Genomic DNA, 21,760 nt, shown 5'->3' with positions numbered 1-21,760 from the left:
ATCAAACTATAGGTTCATCTCTCGCAGGCCACAAGAAAAAATCCCAAAAGAATACGTAAAAAATAATATTTGATAATACACATATTAAAGATAAAAAAGGCAATTTCAGAGGTCAAACCCAATACCTATGAGAATATTAACTCTTGTAAAATTGATGCCACTGGGTACCGAGGATCAGTGAGGATTGAAAAGTACTTAGGGTGTAGTTTTTAAAAAGCGAAAGTGATATGGATTCACTAATCCCAACTACCTTAACCATTACCGTATATTAAAAAAAAAGTTGAACTTGTCATATGAAAGATATTTTTTTTCTCATCAACTATATAATAATATAAATTGGGCATGCATGAAAAATTACACTTGATACTTCCAATTATACTCAACCTTATCTCACAAATGAGAATTGACATGGTGCATCTTTCAATCAGAGATAGATAATTTTGTTTCTCCGCAGTCCTCGAATTAAACTCATCCAATATTAAATTATTTTCTTATGTGTTTTTTCCACATTTAACCATTGAAACGGTTCGTTTGCCGAAAAATGTTAACCAGTTAGCCAACAAAGTATGTCGTAAAGCTTTAACCGCCAATCTAGGTCGGATTCGCCGAGAATAATAAACACTAAAGAATAATCGCGATTCTGCCTCGATTATCGGAAATAAATGAAACCAAAAATTTTATTGAAATATTTCCAGTCGATTCTTGCTAAGCCTTGTAGCTGACCTTGATGTAATGACACTCTTAATGCGAGCGACTGCAGTTTCGCCGAGCACAACTTACTTCATCTTGAACTACAATCTACATCGTCGCATTTCTAGGGCTAATAGTACTAGTGACCTAGGAAGTAAGAAGTAAACACATAAATTAATAAACACCCTAGACATTATACATATATACAAACAACAAGCATAATCCCGAGAAATTTGAGCTAAAATGTTCTACTGAAGATTCATCATAACTGAAAAAATTTATTACTTATTTAAATTAATTATTCTTTTTATGTAAGGTTTTGGTTGAGATAAAAAAGTCAGTGTCACGAGCAGGATTCGAACCAACGACCTTCGACTAAATACGCCGCTGCTCTCCCACTTCAGCTATCATGACTTCGATCCCCTCGGACACCAACTCTCTGTTATTGGCAAAAATGCCTTGGTTTATATGCCTTATAAAAGGTTTATAAATGAGATGAGGATGACAGCACTATAGCACTATGGATAAATTCGCATGGATTGGTCGGTGCAACTCCCTGCGTATAACCCTAACCACTGAAGATGGTGAAATGTCAAAACGTCTAACAACTTGTAGTTTGGAGACTGATGAACCTGGAGTTTGATTATTTTCGATCAGTTTGACCTTCCTGTCCTCGCTCCTGTCTGTCTGCCTTATTTCGGATTTATTTCATCTGTGGTGAGTTTTATAAGCAGGATGGAGAGAAGACTATACTCGGGCAAAATTCTCCTGAAATGAGTCCTGATTTTATTTATAAACGTGTTTTTGAGACGAAACTCAGGCAAAGTTTGCGTGGAAGAAGTCCATACATTGCCTCTCCCTGCTTATAACCCTGACTAAATTCTGTAGATGTCAGAATATAATGATCAGAGATGATCAAACTATGTAAAATTTTTTAAATGTGTATATCTTTTTTAGATAGTTTTTGATTTGCCCACCTTTGCTGATTGGGTCTGAAAGTCAGTTGTCAGTTTTAACCTACCTCTTAAGATGGCAAAATAAGCGTATGACAGACAAAAACTATGACAGACTGACCAAAAGTGATCAGAAACGACCAAGCAACAGTTCATCCACTCGCGGAATTGAAGAAAAAATTACAATTAATTATCTAGCGAAACTCGTAAAAATTCCAAAAGTGTTCAAAAGAAGGAAAGCAGACGAGGATGATCGGTAACGAATAAAATGGATTTTCGTTTGAAATTGATTTATCTCCGATATTACATAAGAGAGAACAAAAATATTAAATTGAGATTGCCTCTTGAGGTCTATGGTCAACTTGGTCGTTTTCGATCAATTTCATCTGCCTAATCTTCCAATTTTAGTCCGTCGTACGCCTTTCGGCTTTCTTATCATCTTCAATGTGTCTTTTTACACGCAGGGTACGGAGAAGACTACTCCAAGGGGAAATTCGCATGGAAATAGTACATTGAAATTGAAGTTTGAACATTCTGGTCTGCCGTCTTCAGTGATTGGTCAGGGTATGAGGAAAGATAATCCACTGACTCCTTCCATGCGATTTTTCCAAAAGATTATGTAGTCTGCGAGATGATTATTTTCAGACTGTCAGACGCGTTTCAGCTTCTCGCCAACTTCAATTTGTGTTTTATAAGCAGGTGCGATAAAAGCTACTCCAAGGGGAACTTTACATTTCTAAAATATTGAAATTTGAATAGTCTCCAGTATTCATCGGTTTGTCATGGTTATAAGCAGGGACAATGCACTGCCTCCTTACATGCGATTGTCCCAAAAGATTATGTGGTCTGCGGGTTTATTATTATGATAATAAAAGATTATGTTTAGACGTTTTCAATTATTTTAATCTGCGTACCCTTAGCTGTTTTGGTCTGTCAAACGTGTTTCGGCTTCTTGTCAACTTCAGTCGTGCGTTTTACAAGCAGAGTGAGAAGAAAACTCCCAATTGTCACATCTAAAATATTGAAGTTTGAACATTCTGGTTTGTTGTGTTCATCGTTGGTCAGGGTTGTAAGGAGGGAGAGGCAATGAACGGACTCCTTCCATACAGCTTTACCAAAGTGTTGTCATCTCTTCACATCAAAAACACGTTTATAAATAAAACACCAGCTTATTTTTTTTATCTCAAGAGTAAATCTCCCAATTTAACTTAATCGTCCCAATGTAACTACATTTACCGTACGAAAATTATGAAAACAAGCCTATGCTATAAAACTTGAATACATTTGATTAAACTGCCACCTTTTTTAAACGTTTACAAAATTCTAAAGGCAACAAGTTTTCTTTTTGAATTATCAATTATTTCAAAACCGTATAGGGAACTGTCGGCCTCGCAAAGTAAATATTCAATATTATTGAGTTGAATAATGAGAGACGACTTAAATTGGGGTTAAATTGCTCACTCCCGATGGAAAACAACACACTTGTTTGCTCTAAAAAGAAACATGTCTTTTGTTTTTAATTCACTTTAAGTGAACTAAACAAAATTAAAACGTGTTGTTAAAACTGTTGATACTATCATGAACTTATTTATGAATAACAACGTACCCTTTTTCCCACAGTGAATTTATAAATTAGAAAAAGTTATTCCACTTCCAGACAAGTTTCTGCTTTGCTGAACTACTTATTTATAATGCGATAATAATATCTGAATTGTGGAGATTCCGTTGTTCCAATCAGTAGTCGATTCTGATTGATCCGTTCGGAAAAAATGTTTTGATATTTCGTTAACGTGAGATTAAAAATACGATTGACCTCCAAATAAGAAAAGGCAAACGTTCGGTGTCTGCCTTTTTTTGTGTATGCGTGTACCCTAGATTTGGATCTACAACAGAGCTTCCGAATATCCGCAAATAACTCCAGTTTAAGATAAATACTAAGATATAAGGAGGTTTACCTTGGAATCGGTCCGATTTTCACCAAGCCTAGACTACAGCAATTAAACCTATATATTAAAAATTCAGTGATTAAATAATTTAAACACACAGCATGAAGAGAGAAGGCTATCGAACTAAAGATTCAAATTAATATCGAACGATACGTCCTCAAAAATGGAAATTTCATACAGTCTGTAAACTTTTTTTCCAATTCTATGCCGAAATATGGCATCTGTTGATAGAACAAGAATAGATGAGTTTCCTCTTTAGTCAACAAAGTTAATTTTAAATCACAAAAGAGAGATAATAAGTGATGCAAGAAATTATTTCGATTTGATAATTTCCCCATTATCTGAATGTTTAAATGCTCAACGATATTTTGTACAGAGGTCAATTCTTAGTAGACGTTTTGAAATGTATTGTGTACACGTTATTTTATTGAAAAAAGGGACAACGTCGATGAGATAATAAAAACAAAACTCGGAAATTTATTTTTAGATATAAACATGAACGGGTTTTATTTAAAGGGAATGTTATCCAGTAAACTATGGTAGTGACTTGCATTTATGTAATAGGGAAAGAAACACACCCAAATTAAAAAGGAAAATTAGCCTAGCCCATCCTAATCCGTATCTAACCTAATCCTAACTAAGCTAACCTAACCCTAAACTAACTCAACCCCCCCCCATAAACTAACTGAACTGTGTAAAAAAATAAATAAATAAAGACTGAATTAATAGAGAGTGGATTATTAAAAATTACGGAAAAGATAAAGTTTATTTAGTGTAGCTGAGAAGAGTCGTTCAACAGACTTCTTATTATTATGAATTTACTTACTTGGTTACTGCTGGCTGGAGAGAGCAACACAAATGGCCCATAGGGCATAGACTGTGTTACTCTGCCTGGGCTCAACTTCTGCTAGGTGGTGGGAAGAGGTGTTCGGCTTATGTTACAATTTTGAAAAACTGTACCGTTCTGGCATTTGTTGAGAGGTTTTTGCCATATTTATACCGAAGTGTTTGTACTCTTTTCTCCCTTCAGGACCGGACCCACATATCGCCCTAGCATTCGCAATTCCGAACGTCTTCTCCGAAGAGAGAATTGAGCTTTACACTACCTTATCTAGCCTAACTCCCTCTAATCTTAATAACCTAACTTAACCCGTCACTAATCATCACTCTAACCCTACCTAACCTAACCCGTCTCTAATCCTAATTCTAACCCAACATAACCTAAGCTAACCCATCTCTAACCTAACACTAACCTAGCCTATCTTTAATCCTTACACTAACCCTACCTAATCCAACCCACGTGCATTTCCCGTTAACACGAAAAGGTCACCCGCAAAAAAATTGTAGCATATCCATGTTAAAATATCTCATAGAAGTTTAAAATGATTATGTTCGCGTACAAGGAATGCAAAACCAGCAAGGTACCTTTTATATCGGTCAATAATCATTACGTTGCATAATGCAATGTCTTAACATAATTGGTGAAAAGTACACATTATTTAATAAAGATCGGTTTTTTTTTTATTAAGTCTGTGAGCCAGATATGACAAAAAGAAGACTAAGATCTCATAGCACCCTTTGCCAGGTCTTCGCCCCCGTCCAGAAGAAAGCCACCGTCCGCATCATCTCTTCCAAATGATGGCACTTTGTCAAAACCAGGTGGATCTCCTAAAAATTATCTGATGTTGTGCCAGCCATGCACACCTTTCCCGGATCGTGGATCATTCGAAATTCCAGATAGCTTCTACCAGGGTGTAATACAATATTTAAAAAAACATATTTAGAAGTAGTAATAATCCGTTTAAAAGTCTTATTTTGACTTTTGGCATGTTTAAGGAGGAAGAAATTGTTAAGAAACAAATTGTAAATAAAAATAAAAATAATTTCCCAATTAAAAAATGTCGCATAAATACGTAAACTCTAAATATTTGCATATTAGGGAGTGTACAACAGCCACAGCATATTTTTTATAGCGGTCAATAATCTTTATCTTGGATATTCTTTTGTTTGCCGCGGATAGAATTTCACCTGCAATTTCTTTACTTGGAGAGTGATTTGACTTGTACATATCGTTTTATGACGTTGAGATTTCATTTTATATGTTTAGGAAGTGTAATATTTTCCAACTTACTTTTTTAAGAGAATGTTTCCCTTTGTAAACGTTACTGACTTGCACTTGGCACGGAAAAGGGGAAAACGTTTGTCATATCATTCACACAAAATAATTAAAACTAAACATAAATACTACCTCAAAATTGAAAATTCCTCTTAAAAGTGTACCAACCAGAACTATTTGAGTATTTATTTTGTCTGCGATGGACTGAGGGATTTTAACGTCAATTTCCCTGTTTTGAGTGTGATTTGCTAAGTACACATTCTTTTATGAAGAACCGTAGGAAATTTTTTATTATATTTTAAAGAAGGTAATAAAATTGAAAGAAACTTATTTGGAAATAATAATGACCCATTCAAAAAGGTGGTTGTCCTTTAAAAACGTTATCGACTTGTTCTTGGCACGTGCAAGGAAGCATCAAAAACTTTTTGATAAGGATTTACTAAAAATAAAAATGCTTACCTAATTAAAAAATCGTCGTGTACATGTAAATTAAATACACATTTAAGAAATGCAACCACCCACAGGATATTTCCCAGTGGATGGTACACAAAAGGACATTTGGAGGAATAAAATTTTTGACAAAACCATTCCATTAACAACTTAAAAACTATAAATGACTCATAAACGTGTAAACTGCAGGTAAATAATTTAAATTGAGCGTACAGACAGGGAAATGCTTTCCAACCACACAGTTTCTATATGAGTCAATAATCATTATCTTGCATATCCTATTTTGCTTCCTGTAATCCATTTTTTATGTTGATAAATTTATTTCGACGACAATTGATTTTGAATCTCTTTTGAAATGTTTACCTTCTTTTTGGAAAAAAGTAACATTTTATTAGTTTTTATATAGATAAAGCGAAACCAAATATCTAGGCGTCACACTATATTGGATGCAAAGATGCTAAAAATCTTTTGACAAAGGATCCCAAAAATTAACTACTAATTAATCATCTCATAAATATGAGAATTGCCTGTAAATAATATAAATTATATGTACATATAAGGAAATTCATACCACCCACCTATTTTTATAGCAGTAATAACTTTTATATTTTTGTGTTGGCTATTGATAATTTAATTTCGACGGAAATTTCTTCATTTTGACTCGGCTTTAAATTGTCTACGCTCTTTTTTTTAGTACAAATTGTACTAGTTTTTTCAAGGGGTGGTTGTCTTTTAAAAACGTTATTGCCTTGACTGATCCTAGCACATGCGAGGAGACAAAAAAATCTTTGGACAAATGCTCCTTAAAGATTAATAACTACTTATAATTATAAATACCTAATACAAGTGTAAATAGCATGTGAATAACATCATTTGTATGTACTTTAAAGGTAATACAAACCGGCTACATATTTTCCTCATAGTGAATAATCATTATATTGCTTATTAAACCATTTAGTCATAATTGTCCGTATTAATCATTTTATTTTTTTATGATTAGTGGTCTAATTGAGCAAATTAATTATTTCAATTAATTATTCTTTTTTATGTGAGGTGATGAAAACGTTAGTGTCACGAGCGGGATACATAAAATTAATTGCATAAAAATAATAATTAATTTTAATTTTAATTTTGATTAAAAGTATAATTAATTAAAATGTTACATATTTTTGTGTTTGCACAACTGTTACACAACCACATATAAATTGAAAATCTCTCATAAAAGTGTAAGTTGCATGTAAATAACATAAGCTCTGTGTACATAAAAGGAAATGCATAATTTCGACGGCAATGTCTTTATTTTGCCTCTGTTTTAAATTGTTTACCCTCTTTTTTTTAGTAAGAATTTTACTCCTTTTTTAAAAGGGTGGTTGTCCTTTAACAACGTTATTGCCTTGACCTTGGCACATACAAGGAGGCAAAAAGTTGTTTTTTTTTTCCTCCAAATGGTCCCCATAAATTAACAACCACTTATAAATTGTAAATATCTCATTAGTAAAAATTGTACTACATTTTTAAAGGGGTGGTTGTCTGTTAAAAACGTTATTGCATTTACTGGCCCTAGCATGTCCAAAAATCTTTGGACAAATGCTCTCCATAGATTAATAACTACTTATAAATTATAAATACCTAACACAAGTGTAAATTGCATGTGAATACATAATTTGTATGTATTTTAAAGGAAATTCAGACCAGCCATATATTTTCCTCACAGTCAACAATCATTATATTGCATATTAATCCATTATTTAGTAGTCATAATTGACCTATTAATTACTTTAATTAATTTAGATTAAAAGTATAATTAATTAAAATGTTACATATTCTTGTTAACACAACTGTTACACAACCACTTATAAATTGTAAATATCTCATAAAAGTTTAAGTTGCATGTAAATAACATAAAACGAAATGCATACTAGCCACATATTTTCCTCATATTCAATAATCATAATATTGCATATATTTGTGTCTGCTATTGATAAAGTTTTTCTTTGCTTTGCATCTATTTGAAAAGGAGTTGGATTTCATTTGTTTTGTTTTTTTCTTTAATTGAAAGAATCATGTTTAGTTTTTAGAAAGGTCTGTTTTTAAAGTGGTGGTTGTCCTATAAAAATGTTGGCTTTCTTTAGCATAAACAAGGGGGAAAAAACTTTTTGATAAATCAAAACATTAAGATAAAAACATATTAAAAATTGTTCTTAATAAAAATAAAATCATTATTTTAATTACCATTAAAGATAATTTTATCTATAGTAAATTAACGATGATGTATTAATTCAAAATAATTGTGCTCATAACTGTCAAAATGTAACAAAATCTAAAATTACCATCAAAGTTAAAATAGAAACCAAAACAATTATAACCATTTTAAAATTCATTCCGCAACGTTTGAGTAGATTAAAAGCATATTACAAAAAAAAAATCTGTAAAGATAAAATAATTTATTTTCTCTTATCTGTCTTTAAAACAAACAAAAAAGCGACTTTCTAATTAATAGTGAAACGGTTGGACACTTTTTTTTATGCCTAAGCATGTTAATATCGTAATGGAATATTTCAAAAGGGGACTCGAATATATCGTAGAATATTGATACGATAAACTGACCCTCAATGGCTAAATATCCAAAAAAGGGAGGAAAAATTGACAAATGTCATGACATGTAGGGTTTGATCGACATGCGAATTGGAAGTGACGACGGTCAGAAACGGCTTGTTTACAAACATCGTATCGACCCAAAACAATGTGATTCTTTCTTGAAGAGGTCGAAAGCTTTCTTGCAGACCGATTACCCGTTGTTCCGGGGCCGAAGAGCGGGATGACAACTGTTGTTATCGTTTGGCAACGTAAAAGTCAACCGATTATATAACGGATTGGGAGATCGGGACGTCCTGTCAACTGACGTCGGTCCCAGACTGGGTCCGTCGGTCTTCGCTCCGTCGGCCCGTCATTCCGCTCCAAATTCCAGGGCGTTTCTTAATGAGAATTTTATTCCAGTCGTTAATGACTGAGGTTAGACTGGAAATAGTGGTGAAGCGTACTCACGGGCTGTTATCAAGTCCTGGAAAGTGTTGCACAGGACTCGGTTCCGTGTCTGGATCTGGGTGAAAATCGCATCTCGCCAGCCCGAAGACACCAAACCTGGCTCCATACTTGTCAAACGGCGACTCCCGGCCCAACTCTGAACATGCTTTTTCCCTTCCGCCTTCACCTTCTCACGAATCGATCTCGCAGGCGACACTAATCTAACACGATCGATAATGAATCGAAATCGCTCAGACTCAATTCCCCCCATACTTGAATAACTGAAGAAGTAATTTCAAACAGTTTTCAGCCTGCCTAAAAAATGTTTCCGATCGTTTTGATCTGCCTATCCTCGCTAATTTGGTTAATTAGAGGCGTTTCAGCCGTTTACCTTCAATGACGACTACAATCCCACAAATTATGGTGGGTTTGTAATCAGTGATGGCTTTGTGTTCATCAGTGGGTTTGTGATCTTCAGTTGGAGGGTTTTGGTCACCATTGGTAAGTTTGTAATCTTCAGTGTTTATTTACGTACTTTTATATACATACGGATCAATGATCCTTTTACAAAGAATAAAATCACAAGATTATAAATAATTTAATTAGCAGATAAACAAAATTGATAAAATAACAAGAACTGAAACAACTACAGACAATAATCCAATTATGTTTGGCGGTCTAATTGACCAGATTACTTATTTCAAATAATTATTATTTTATATTAGGTCTTGGTTGAGATGAAAAAGCTAGTGTAACAAGCGGGATTCGAACCCACCCCTCGCCAAAGGTTGTGGGTTCGAATCCCGCTCGTTACACTAGCTTTTCATCTCAACCAAAACCTTACATAAAAAGAAAAATTAATTGAAATAATAATAATAAACAATAAAGAAGGAATTCTGGGGGCTTTTGGAATTTGTCAGAAAGAAATTTTTATGCAGTTCTGTTATAGAGAGAGAATGGGTAAAACACTTTTCTCTTCTTCTCAATCCCACAACGGAATTAAAAAGTATTATGTTCGCACCTCCTTATATAGTTGATGTGAAACTGGACGCAAAAATATCTTTCAATGAACTTCAGATTGTATTAGGGAAAGCTAAACATAATGAGGCCCCGGGTTTAGACAGAATTCCGTATGAATTTTTTTTAAAATAGCTCACGCAACTTCCTAGAAAAACTATTGGATAATTTAAATTTAATTTTTGAAAAAGGTTTAGTACCATCATCATTCAAAAAAATCTATCATTTTTCCTTTATTTAAGCAAGGTGAAGTGAATACTGTCAGTAATTATAGAGGAATATCCTTTACTGACACTATTTCTAAGATATTTACGGGGATACTACTGAATAGATTAGAAGAATAGTGTAATTTAAATAATATCTTGGTAGAGAGCCAGGCAGGATTTCAGGAAAAATATTCCGCTGTGGATAATATTTTTAGTTTAACTAACATTATAAAATTGAAATTATCTGTAAAACGTAGAAAAGTTTACTGCTGCTTTGTTAATTTTAAGTTGCGAATTAATCAGCCTCCACAGCTTTGCCAGCTCCTAGTGTAGGATCTTGCTTGTGGTTTTTTTTTGCCCTAGTTGCATGAACCTGCACCTACATATATCTTAACAGAAAAATAAAATGTGTTCTGCGGTCTCCTCTTCCTGGCATGTGCCTTCTTAAGTAGCAATGCCCTGTCAAGAGTCTAACCAGAATCCTGGTTCAGTTGTGGTTGCCTTCCAGTAATTTTTTGTAAATTTTGCGTCCTATGAATCTCTTCATGTGCCTCATACCTGTAGTATTATTCCACCTGGTTCATGGTAGACTCATTAAGGATCCAATTTAAAATTTATCCTCTTTTGTGGCAGGCTTTTAAGCCACAGTAGGGTTCAGGGCCCAGAGAATTCATGTTGGCTCCCTTTTTGGCCAACATGTCAACCTTTTCGTTGCCTCTATGCCCCAAATATCCAGGAACACATGCCAGGGTCAGGTCATTAGTGTCACTGACTTCCGTCAGGGCCTCCATGCAGTTCCAAACACTCTTTGCCTATGCCTCGCATGAAGCTAGGGCCCTAGTGCTGCCTGGCTGTTAGAGAAAATGGTTATCTTCCGGGAATGTATTCCTAGCCTTTTTATTTCTCTGATGCATTGTTCAATTGCTATGATTTCAGACTGGAAAACTGTAGCATATTTGCCTAGGTTTACCGTCAATTCGGTCTTTGGATTCATCCTGAAGACTCCAGTTCCCGTACCCTTGTCAGTTTTGGAGCCGTCACTATACCAGTAGGAGTTTGCCTTAGTCACTTTGCTCCTGCCTTATTCGTGCTGGTCTCATTTAGCTTTGGAAATTGTGGAAAGAGGCCCATGATATCCAAAAATTATAATTTATCACTGTATGTGCCTCAGAAACCACTAAGACCTCTTTCACGCCTTTCAGACGAGGCGTTTTGGTTGATTCAACTAAGTTGCCCAGTTGACTCAACTGATTTACTGCCAAGTGAAGACTCTTTCTTTGCTGGTTTCACACCGGGCAACTTGTGGAATCAACCTCTCTTCCCAACGGAAGGTCATTACGATATTAGAACCCGAGGAAGCAGGAGCACATCTTCTGCAAAAAGAAAAGCAAAAAAGGAGAAAACCCAGTAAAGAAAAGTGTGGGTTTATCCGTTGTTTTAAAATGGGGAAACAGGCGCTTTCTCTCAAATACTGTTGTGTTACTTCCCTCCAAGCTTCGCTTCTTTTAATTTTGTCACTATACTCCTCACACCTCATGTCTCATATCAGGGGACTAATACGAATTTCTTCAATGAACTGCTTCACATTGAAACTTCATGAAACGCTTTCCATGGTGTACTCAGTTGATTCAACCAGGCCACTGGTGTGAAGGACAAATACCGAGCAGTCTTTTGTGTTGAGTCAATGAGTTGGGATGAGAATGTGAGTGGCACTTGTGCCTGCTGGCCACCCGCCTGAGGCTTCTTTTCCATATATTTTTGATATGGATATAATTTTCTTTTCCATACTGTATATAAAATTAATTTAAGTAGTAAACCTAACATGGAAATCAAGTTCTTTAAAATATTGTAATGCATTCAATTTTTCAGGAACAACTAATTTACAAAATTGAAGGTCATTTCATTTACATATAAATAGTTAATATTTGCATGTTTTCAAACCCCATTTAAGATAATTAAGAGATTGGTTACTTTATTTGTTAAAAATTCTTTGGGCAATTACAATGATGTTCTTACAATCTATTTTGATAATTACTTTTAATAGTAAACCTTTGTATTAGATTTTTTCCTGAAATTGACCAAATAATCAAGTTGCTCACACAAAAATTTCAAGCTTCAGATTAAAACTGTCTGAATATTAAGTTGACAATTTGGTCTGTTCAGCTTCTCAATGTACTGATTCCTTCCAAGCATATTTTTCCTGAGTGCTGTTTTCTTATGATGACAGAAATATATCTGACAGACCAAAATAGTGATTATAAGCTGGTCAAAATGATCGAAAACATCCAAAGTACCATCACCAGCCCACAGACCTCAAGATGAAATCTCACAACAATTATTGGGGCACTCTCAATACGACACGCAAGGATGGCACAATTACACAGAAGACAAACACTTTGAGCCCTGAAGATGATCTCAATAAAAGATCGAAACGTTGGCACGATAAAGAAAATGTTTCTCTGAAACTTACATCACACCCGACCACATCTCACGATATCTGAATAACAACAATTATTATTAGTAGTAGTAATAATTTACAATTGAAGGAGACGGGAAAGGATTAGAAAATACAAGTTCAATAAGTTCAACATCATTGAGAATAAATAAGAAGTCAAACACATAAATATGTATTTTAAAATATTCAACAGAACACTTAAATAACATTTGATAGTTGCTTATTGTCAATACATACCACTGATAGCATTGTCTTAAATGCAATAAAATACATGAGGCAGTAAATACAATACTATAATTGACTAGATTCCTATTTTAACCTAACATTACATTATAAGTACTACAATAAAATAAATTTCTTGGTAAAAGGAAGTTAAGTACCGAACATCCATTTATCTTATAGGTAAAATGATGTATTGTTTTGCTGCATTCTTTTATATTGTACTTTTTTTACAAATTACTTAAAATAGTAGTTTTTTAAATTGAAAAGCAGTTGAAGTCGTCTATTTGAAGTACAGAGAACCCCGATTCTAACCAATTCAGTTAAAAATTAAAGCTAAAATATGTTTTTACGATAAATGTGATTTTTATCACAGTTGTTTAAAATGATAATTTTTTAAAAATCTAGTAGTAGTAATTGTAAAATCACATCTTTAAATTGGCAAGAGTCAACACACTTTTTATGTAGCCTAAACAACATTTATTTTTGAAAGTGGAAAAAAATCAATTATCGCTTTATCACCTCAGTCGACAAAGATTTTCTCTAGGCCTTTGGAAGTGGTGAAGTTTCCTCAATTGGTTTGTTACTGTTCTTTTTTAAATTTTCCAGCTCTTGGTTTAGGAATTCTACGATATCATTCCTTCCAAATGTCTTGGCTTCGTCCATAGGGGAGTTGCCCCATCTATCCTTTACATCCATAGGGGCGTTGCATTCTCGGAGAAATCTGACACAGTCAAAGTGGCCCTCTGCAGCGGCTAAGTGCATGGCAGTTCTCCCATCGTAATCAGACAATGACATGTCCATTGCTGACAATCTGTGCCTCCTCAGTGCAGATAAGTCTCCGTTTGCTGCAGCAAACAGTAAATTAACAACATTCAGACCTTTTGTCTCGTACTTGTGCTTTCGTGGGTCCTTTTTGTTCGTTGCATGTTTCAGATTGTCATAACGGTGGAAATTAAACACATTCACTAATTCCTAAAACCCATTTCAAAAAAAAAAATTTAAATTTTCATAAAACCCGACCAAAATTTAAACTTACCTCACAAAACTGAACACCTCTGCAACTGTTTCCGAGTGGATCTAGAGGCGGGGACCAGGAGCATATCCCCATTACATTTGGTATAACGATCAGCATACCTCCACTCACTCCCGATTTTGCCGGAAGCCCAACCTATGGGAAACAAGCTCTAGCATTGATTTTTTAGTTGATGCTGTTCTTGAACATACCTTGAACGCAAACTGTCCTGAATAATCGTACATTCCACATGAATGCATTAATGAAAGAACATCACGGATGGAATCCGGTTTTAATACTTTCTCCTCTGTTATGGGGCAGATTCCTCCATTGGCCAGTGTAGCAGCCATAACTGACATGCTTTCACAATTTGCCTCCATTGAACAGCACTGAAATGTAAATAAATAATTAATTAATATAAAAAGTTGCAAATTAAGCATTTTACAAACACACTTTTTTTTACACAATTTTAAAACAGTGTGGTGATTAGTGACCGTTAATCGATAATTATTCAGAAATCGTGAGATGCGGTCTGGTGTGATGTAGGTTTCAGAAAAACATTTTCTTTATCATGCCAACGTTTTGATCTTTATTGAGATCATCTTCAGGGCTCAAAGTGTTTGTCTTCTGTGTAATTGTGCCATTCTTGCATGTCGTGTTGAGAGTGCCCAAGGGAAGAACAATTCAGAATATGGTCATCGCAACTGGATTACTGTTTTACTGGATTGAGAGGGCACTCTCAACACGAGCAACACAATTTAATTTTGTTTTAAAAAAATAATGTGGTATTATTTCCAGTTCTTCTTTGTTGGTTGGTTTTTCTTTTATTTGAAGATTTTTTTGTTTTTTGATGAAGTAAACCAATCTTTTTGTTTGTATTTCTTATTTATTTTTTATTTATGTATTGCAGGTCTCTATCCTATACCTCTTCAGACAACTCTGCTGGAGTTTACAACCTTAATACCTGTATTTTGAGACTGTATCTTGCTGGAATTGTCTTAAGAAAGGACAGGGTACATCCCCGAAATGCATGAATAAAAATATGGAAACAAAAAGTTTGGATTACTTCATTAGAAAACCAAATATGTACAAATAAATAAAATATATATATTAGACTTGTATAACTCACTTGAAAGTAGAAATCCATGCATTCCTTCAAATTGGTCTTTTCAGGATAGCATTTGTGTTCTCTCATATAAAAACCGAGTGCATAATTGCGATCAGCAGCTTCCCTTTCAGATAGGAACACAGCATTGTTAAAACCCATATATTCACCACCGGCTAATCTCTATATGAAATAATAAATAATGATTTTATTGAATGAAATCTCAAAAAATGAAAAGCTAGAAAAATTGAAAGTGAGAAACGTAAGTTCACTTATACATTGGAAGCTTTTGTTTCAATAAATACCTTAAATAAGTTCATTGTAAAGTCAAATTTCTCTGCTAATGTCATTTCTGGATAAATTAATGTTTTAAGCAGGGAGCAAACTAGAATCGCTCCTGCATTTATCATTGGGTTGTGTGGCTTTTCTATAATCAATCAATCATTAATAATTAAACCATATTGTAAATTAAAAAAATTTGATACTGACTGTTGTGATCAAGAACCAACTCGTTAAAATTACGACCAGATGGTTCTTGCCCAACGTACTGATGCACAACGGATTGGCCGAGCTGGTCAAGGGCAATTCCATAAGTCAGAGGTTTGCTGGAACAGGAAAAAGCATTTTAGTCTTAAAAAATCTTATTTTTGCACACAAAAAAGGTACCTTGTTGATTGCAAGGTAAACGGAATCTTGACATCTCCAATAGAGAACCTTTGACCATCAATTGTGCATACACTAATACCCCAATAATCAGGATTTACTCTAGCTAGTTGCGGAATGTAATTTGCTACCTTTAAAAAATGAAAAAAAATTTTTTTTTTCAAAAAATCAATTTTTCCTTTCCATTCAAAGATACCTTTCCTTCCGAATTCGGCTTGCACTTCCAATAAAACTCTTCAATATGTTTTGTAAAATCTTTGAAATCTGGGATGATAAAATGATGCCGGAAAGCTTTAGATATCAACACCAGATTTGCCGATATTGTCCTATGACAGTGAAATTAAATTAAGAGCTAATTACACCATGTGTTTGTGTAACATAATTGTTCAATCCACCTTGCCTTTTGAAAGTATTTCTATCAAGTTTTTGAGTTTCTGGAGAACCGCCTTCTCGTCCCGATTCCTTGTGGGTCTCTCTAAGATTCTCCATGAAGCCGGCAAGACGTGGGTCATTCTTCCTTAGACCTGTATGGCTCAACGCCTACAAATTTGTTAAATATTTGCTACACGTACCAGAATTTCATTGTGCATACATACAGCTAAAAATTTCCCGACAGACATTAACTCAGGGTTTTCGTCTGTTTTAAACATATTAAACAGGAGGGTCTCTGTAGTTTCTGAATCGAGTGAACCCGTAGTGCTAAAATTTAAAATACAAATCAGAAACCTATATATTTTAATAAAGGACAAATTGTGTATTGTTTTTGTTTGTTCTAAAAAAATTAAATACCCAAAATGTACTTACTTGCGTGCCCCATTAGAACCTTGAATTACTGAGAAGGGCCTTACGTGTGCAAAAAAGAAAAATAGGGGAATTTTTTAGTATAACTTATGGAATTCACATAGTGATTTAAGTGATGCATTCGAAAGTTCTAATTTGAATAATTGAAAATGTAAAAAATAAATTGAAACCAAACCGTGCAATAGTACTACACTAAATCGATAACCTTGCTAGAATAACATTGATTACCTAGGTGGAGGGCCAAAAAGGGCATGTTTTCTGAAGTCAATGTTATCCTTGGAAATTTTTGAAAAGACCTGAAATAAATAATTAACTGGTTCATTAAAATGGCTATGAATTGTAACAAATTCAATTAAAAATTAACATGAACCCTATTTTATCATTTTTCTTTGTCATAAAGAGTATAATAAAATAAAAGCATGTAATTTTAAAAATTTAACTTGTCTCCAAATTGCTTCTCTAGAAAAGGAAAACAATTTAATATTATGGTAATTAATAGTTAGTTAATTTATTTAATACATAATGTGGTATGTACATTGTAAAAAGTAATTTAATTATACTCCCTAGTGGCAGAGGACTTTAAATACATTTACAAGAATTACTAATTTAGCCTAAATAAATAAATAAAATGTGGAAAAAAATTATTTAGAAAAAAAACCACTTCCAGTAGGAAAACTATTAATTATTTCTTAACAAGTACCTTCTAAAAATGCATGAGGAATTGAATTTTTTGTTTTTACTCTTTATAGTAAACATGGTAGCGAGTATGATAAGACTATTAAGAATGTGATTGTAACATTTCAAACTGATTGCAAACAAGTTTCATGAATTAAATGTCAACATTTTAATTGATGAATGGCAGGAAAATTGTCCAAACTTCAACCGCATTTAATGTTCTTGAATTCATCTATGTATAGTAGTTTCTCAGTTATCTCATTTCCATCAAATAAAATCAGAGGTATTTTATATATTATTGCACAAATACTATAATTTATGAAGTTTCTTCTTGATGTCTGTAGTTTAATAACATAACACCCTTGTCCGCCTATCTTCACAGTTGATTGTCATGTGTTTATCAGCATTTTGCCAACTATAAGCAGGGTGAGGAGAGGATAACTCTCAGGTGCCTTGCCTCTCCCTGCTTATAGACCTGACAAATCACTTAATGTTGTGAAATACTGAAACTTAGCTTCCTCATTCCTGTATGACCAAAACAGGAAGAACGTGAAGACCAAGATGATCGCAAATCATCAACTACTTTAGCTAAACTAGTGGTTTTTGTGAAATTGTGTAAAACTAAACCAAGGTTATTTTATTCATATATTTATTTATTTTAAATTTTTAAAGGTGGATAAATGCAAGGCTCATTTAATCTGTAAAGTTAAAAAAGAAGGCTAAAAGTCTGAAAAGAATTTTTTGCATGAGTAAATTTTACATTAAATTATAATCTTAACAATATGGCGCTCGAAAATTTCAAGTATAAAGTTTCTAAATATTTTTTTTTCTTCTTGTAATTCTGTAATCTTAACACATTAACTTGTAGTTTGATCGTTTCCGACAATTTAGTTCGGTTTATCGCCGTTGTTTTCATCTGTCAGGTTTATCAGATGCACTAACCCGCCAATGAAGATGGCGAGATGCCGAAAAGCGACTGTCGGAACAAAACTGTGAGGATAGGCAGACCAGAACGATCGGAAACGACCAAACTACAAGTTAATGTTGAGATAAATTACAGAAGTAAATAAGAAAATAAATCTAGTCTAGACAAAATAAAATTGGTCATTCAATTAAATTATAGTGTCGTTCTTACAATTAATTGCCAAGCCGTAAGTCTAATGATAAATAAATCTGCAACGATTGTTATGGTTCTCAGAGTCTGGAGGTTAAAAAAAACGGAAAAATCCTTACTGTAAGCCAAAAATATTTTATGGTTGTATTTGATTGATTAATTTTTTATTTTTTTATTTTCGATCATATCAACAAAAATATTTCAGCAATTTGTGAATTTTGTTAGGGTGGTCTTGTTCATCTCCTGGATAGTTCATATTTAATTATTACCACTGGGTTTCGTATTATTTACGTTGCTGGGTGAGATTGTTTCTCCACAATTGCATTGTTATAATAAAAATAATCAATAATTGTTTTTTTCGTTCTGTCTAGTTCTGCATGTTCGACAGCAATTAGAGCATACGATATTTTGCGCTCATTTTTGCACATATTGATTTTTTGGGTCAAGATTAGTTTTTAACAACCAAAACGCAGGACAACAAATTTACGGTAGTTTACTACCAAGTACTAAAAAGCAGTAACGAGAAAGTAAAGATGTTTTATAGATCGTTTACATACTCTTCAAAATAGTTTATATCGATTTTTTCTGTTATTTATAAAAGAATGCATTTATTTTTCGAACTAAACGATTCTTTTAATCAATATACTAATGACGAGTGCCTATATAGTAAATTTTCAGAAAATAAAATTTTAGAAAGCCTGTAGTAAAAATCGATATTGTTGAAAGACTGTCATGCCTAAGAATATAGTAATATCATAGGACTTAGCTAATTATTAAAATATATTTTAATCAAATTTGCACTACTGTTACTAGCACTACAGATAGACCAATTTGGTTTTGCAGCCCCGTAAATCGGACACAGTGCAAAACTGTACAAAAATTCAGCTTACCTCATCAGAACTGCCGTTAGCAAAGTGTCGTTTCAATATACAATTCCTCAAGTACCGGTTTTCTGTCGTACATTTTAAAATTGTCTTGACCGAAGAAAGAAAGAACCGTCTTAGTTGAAGATGCATGTTTATATGTTAATGAGAGGAGTCCGGTTATGTCAAGCAAATAGAGAGGAATTGTGTGTGTGAAATTGTTCGAACAGATCTTACATGCTAATGGCCAATTTGATTGAAATTGTGGAAAATTTTGTTAGAAATAAATCGAGCCGGAACGAGGTTAAAATAGACGCGGAAGGGAATTAAACTAGATAAGCCATATGGTAATTATTCTTAATAGACGAAATTATGAAAAACATCAACATGGGATCTCACTAGGACGCAATTTATACACTATTATCATAAGAAACTGTAAAGTATGAAATTATGTGTGTGCATTACATAAGGGCCCGTCTTCTATCCTCGTCCCTTGACATGCGCTTTATTCCACGAATTCCCTCTTATTTTTATAACGATTCTATTTTTATTTAATCCTATTCAAACGTGTTATTTGTGAATAAAGGTCATTATTAATACATTTAATGTGTTATAATGTATTTTTATAATGATTATATGACCATCGGCCATCTTTATAAAAATCTCTACAAAAATTTCTCTTTGAAAGACGTCTAACAAGGTTCAACCCCTCCATTTCCAACCTAAAACGTTAAGAATTGTAAATTTCGTATTAATTAGCATTTTATTTTATTTTAAGCTTAATACTGCTGGACAAATGCGACTCAATTGTGTTTAATACAGCTCCAACTAAAAATTTAAATAAAATTATCTAGAACTTCTAAATACTTTACAACTAAAATATATATACAAAAATTTCTTCTGCCTTAGATTGCATTAATTTACAAAACGCTCTCAATAATCTTTCCGACTAACAAATTGTTCTTAAATAATTCTAAATGTTCTATCTCTTTTTCTCCTAGAAAATTTACTCTTTTCCATTCTTATGCCATCAAATATCAATCTCAGCTTGTTAACTAGAGCAACTTCTATAACAGATCTCGGCGCCATCTTTGATAGTAATCTTAAATTTTAAGCTACATTTACAAGAAATTAAAAATTGCTCTTTTAAAATGCTTGCTTCATCATCCAAAGTACTTGTCAATTCAAAAATCCTTTTTGCTTTGTTCATCTGAATAATTCACTTGTTCAACCTATTCTTGAATATGCCTCAAACATCTGGAATCTGCACTACTATATTGCTATAAAACTTTTACAGTACTCGTGTGTGTTGTCCCTTGCACCGGGCGGGGGGGGGCACTCCCCCTGCACTCCTGGCCTCACCGCAGTGTCCCCCCATAGTGTGATTTAAAAAAAAACAGGCGTGTGCATATGTAAGAATGAGAATAATGAATAAATAAAGAGCAGAATAAAGGTAAAATAACCCAAAGCTGGCTCGACCTTCCAAAAAAAAAAAACCTCCTACGAACCGTTAAAAATAAATTCCTTTGTACATTATATTTCAAAGTAGAAACTCACAATGACAACTCCTTTCATGCTTCCATTAAATCTTTCTTTAATATTCCTGATCTTGGCTGGAATATAAATATTCATGACCTTCTATGACAATTGCGTCTTCTTAATCATTCTATAAACATGTAATAACCAAACCTACTTTGGTGGGTACTGTTTATTCTGCCACAAACCCACTCACACAAATACTTAGTCTAGTAAATACATTCATATAAAAAGGAAACCTTTTAAACAGTATGTATAGTTAAAAGAAATGGTGAGCCATCGAGGTATTTGTAAAACAGTAAAAACTCAACCTACTTTGGTGGGCACTGTATATTCTGCCACAAACCCACTTACTCAAGTTCTCACTCTATTAAATACATTCATATAAAAAGGAAACCTTTTAAACAGTATGTATAGCTAAAAGAAATAGTGAGGCATCAAAGGATTTGATATGGATATGTAAAAACTAAACCTACTTTGTTGGCCACTGTACATTCTGCCACAAACCCACTCTCACATACTCAAACACTCACTCTAATAAATACATTCATATAAAAAGGAAACCTTTAAAACATATGTACAGTTAAAAGAAATGGTGAGTCATCAGGGCATTTGATATTGTGCCAGTGTCTTGCCCCCAATCACTCTAGAAACATGTATTACTAAACCTACTTTGTGGTGTTCGTATCGGTGGTGATGGGAATATCGGTCAATGGTTGTTTTGGAAAGAAAACGACTTCGAATCTTTGCTGACGTTTCGATTTAATTCAAATCTTTATCAAGGCATCCTGTACATATATAGTATATTATTACATTATTATTTATTATTACAGAATTACATATATATTATATACAAGAAGGCAAAAAACTTAACTTACCACTTGATCTCTAAGTGTTATCTTTTTTATTTAT

The 21,760-nt window shown here is 33.5% G+C and overlaps 2 protein-coding genes and 1 long non-coding RNA gene across 7 annotated transcripts in view; 1 reads left to right on the top strand and 2 right to left on the bottom strand.

Annotated features, from left to right (window-relative positions):
* Positions 1 to 9,390, bottom strand: part of LOC106670358 (autophagy-related protein 16-1) — a 285,817-nt gene extending 276,427 nt beyond the window's left edge. For both annotated transcript variants that reach the window (XM_014400612.2, XM_014400613.2), the window contains exon 1: positions 9,201 to 9,390. In XM_014400612.2, coding sequence (XP_014256098.1) covers positions 9,201 to 9,306 — 106 coding nt within the window. In that variant the 5' untranslated portion in view covers positions 9,307 to 9,390. The remainder of the gene's footprint in view (positions 1 to 9,200) is intronic.
* The window catches only part of LOC106670363, a 35,848-nt gene that overhangs the window by 11,164 nt on the left and 2,924 nt on the right, over positions 1 to 21,760 (top strand). Inside the window, exon 3 of one of the 3 annotated variants that reach the window (XR_001341066.2) lies at positions 15,002 to 15,204. The exons of the other annotated variants lie outside the window; for them this stretch is intronic. This is a non-coding gene — a long non-coding RNA (uncharacterized LOC106670363). Of the gene's footprint in view, positions 1 to 15,001; positions 15,205 to 21,760 lie in introns of those variants that run through there. 3 annotated transcript variants of the gene reach the window in all.
* LOC106670356 (glutaminase kidney isoform, mitochondrial-like) lies at positions 13,534 to 19,786 on the bottom strand. 2 transcript variants are annotated; one of them, XM_014400609.2, is made up of 13 exons: positions 19,340 to 19,786; positions 16,889 to 16,956; positions 16,664 to 16,702; positions 16,456 to 16,558; positions 16,260 to 16,399; positions 16,056 to 16,185; positions 15,863 to 15,990; positions 15,686 to 15,801; positions 15,502 to 15,623; positions 15,221 to 15,379; positions 14,304 to 14,480; positions 14,116 to 14,247; positions 13,534 to 14,051 (listed from the first exon to the last, which is right to left on the bottom strand). In XM_014400609.2, the coding sequence occupies exons 1-13, from the start codon at positions 19,463 to 19,465 to the stop codon at positions 13,620 to 13,622; spliced, it is 1,872 nt and encodes a 623-aa protein (XP_014256095.1). In that variant the 5' UTR covers positions 19,466 to 19,786; the 3' UTR covers positions 13,534 to 13,619. The 2 variants fall into 2 exon arrangements, with proteins under 2 accessions (XP_014256095.1, XP_014256097.1); XM_014400611.2 differs by lacking the exon at positions 16,664 to 16,702 and having other exon boundaries at positions 19,340 to 19,784.

The sequence above is a fragment of the Cimex lectularius genome, unplaced genomic scaffold (assembly GCF_000648675.2).
Source record: "Cimex lectularius strain Harlan isolate CLEC.00 unplaced genomic scaffold, Clec_2.1 scaffold69, whole genome shotgun sequence".
NCBI classification, from domain to species: domain Eukaryota; kingdom Metazoa; phylum Arthropoda; class Insecta; order Hemiptera; family Cimicidae; genus Cimex; species Cimex lectularius.
The sequence above is the reverse complement of the archived record's forward strand: the minus strand, read 5'-3'. Positions and strand labels throughout refer to the sequence as shown.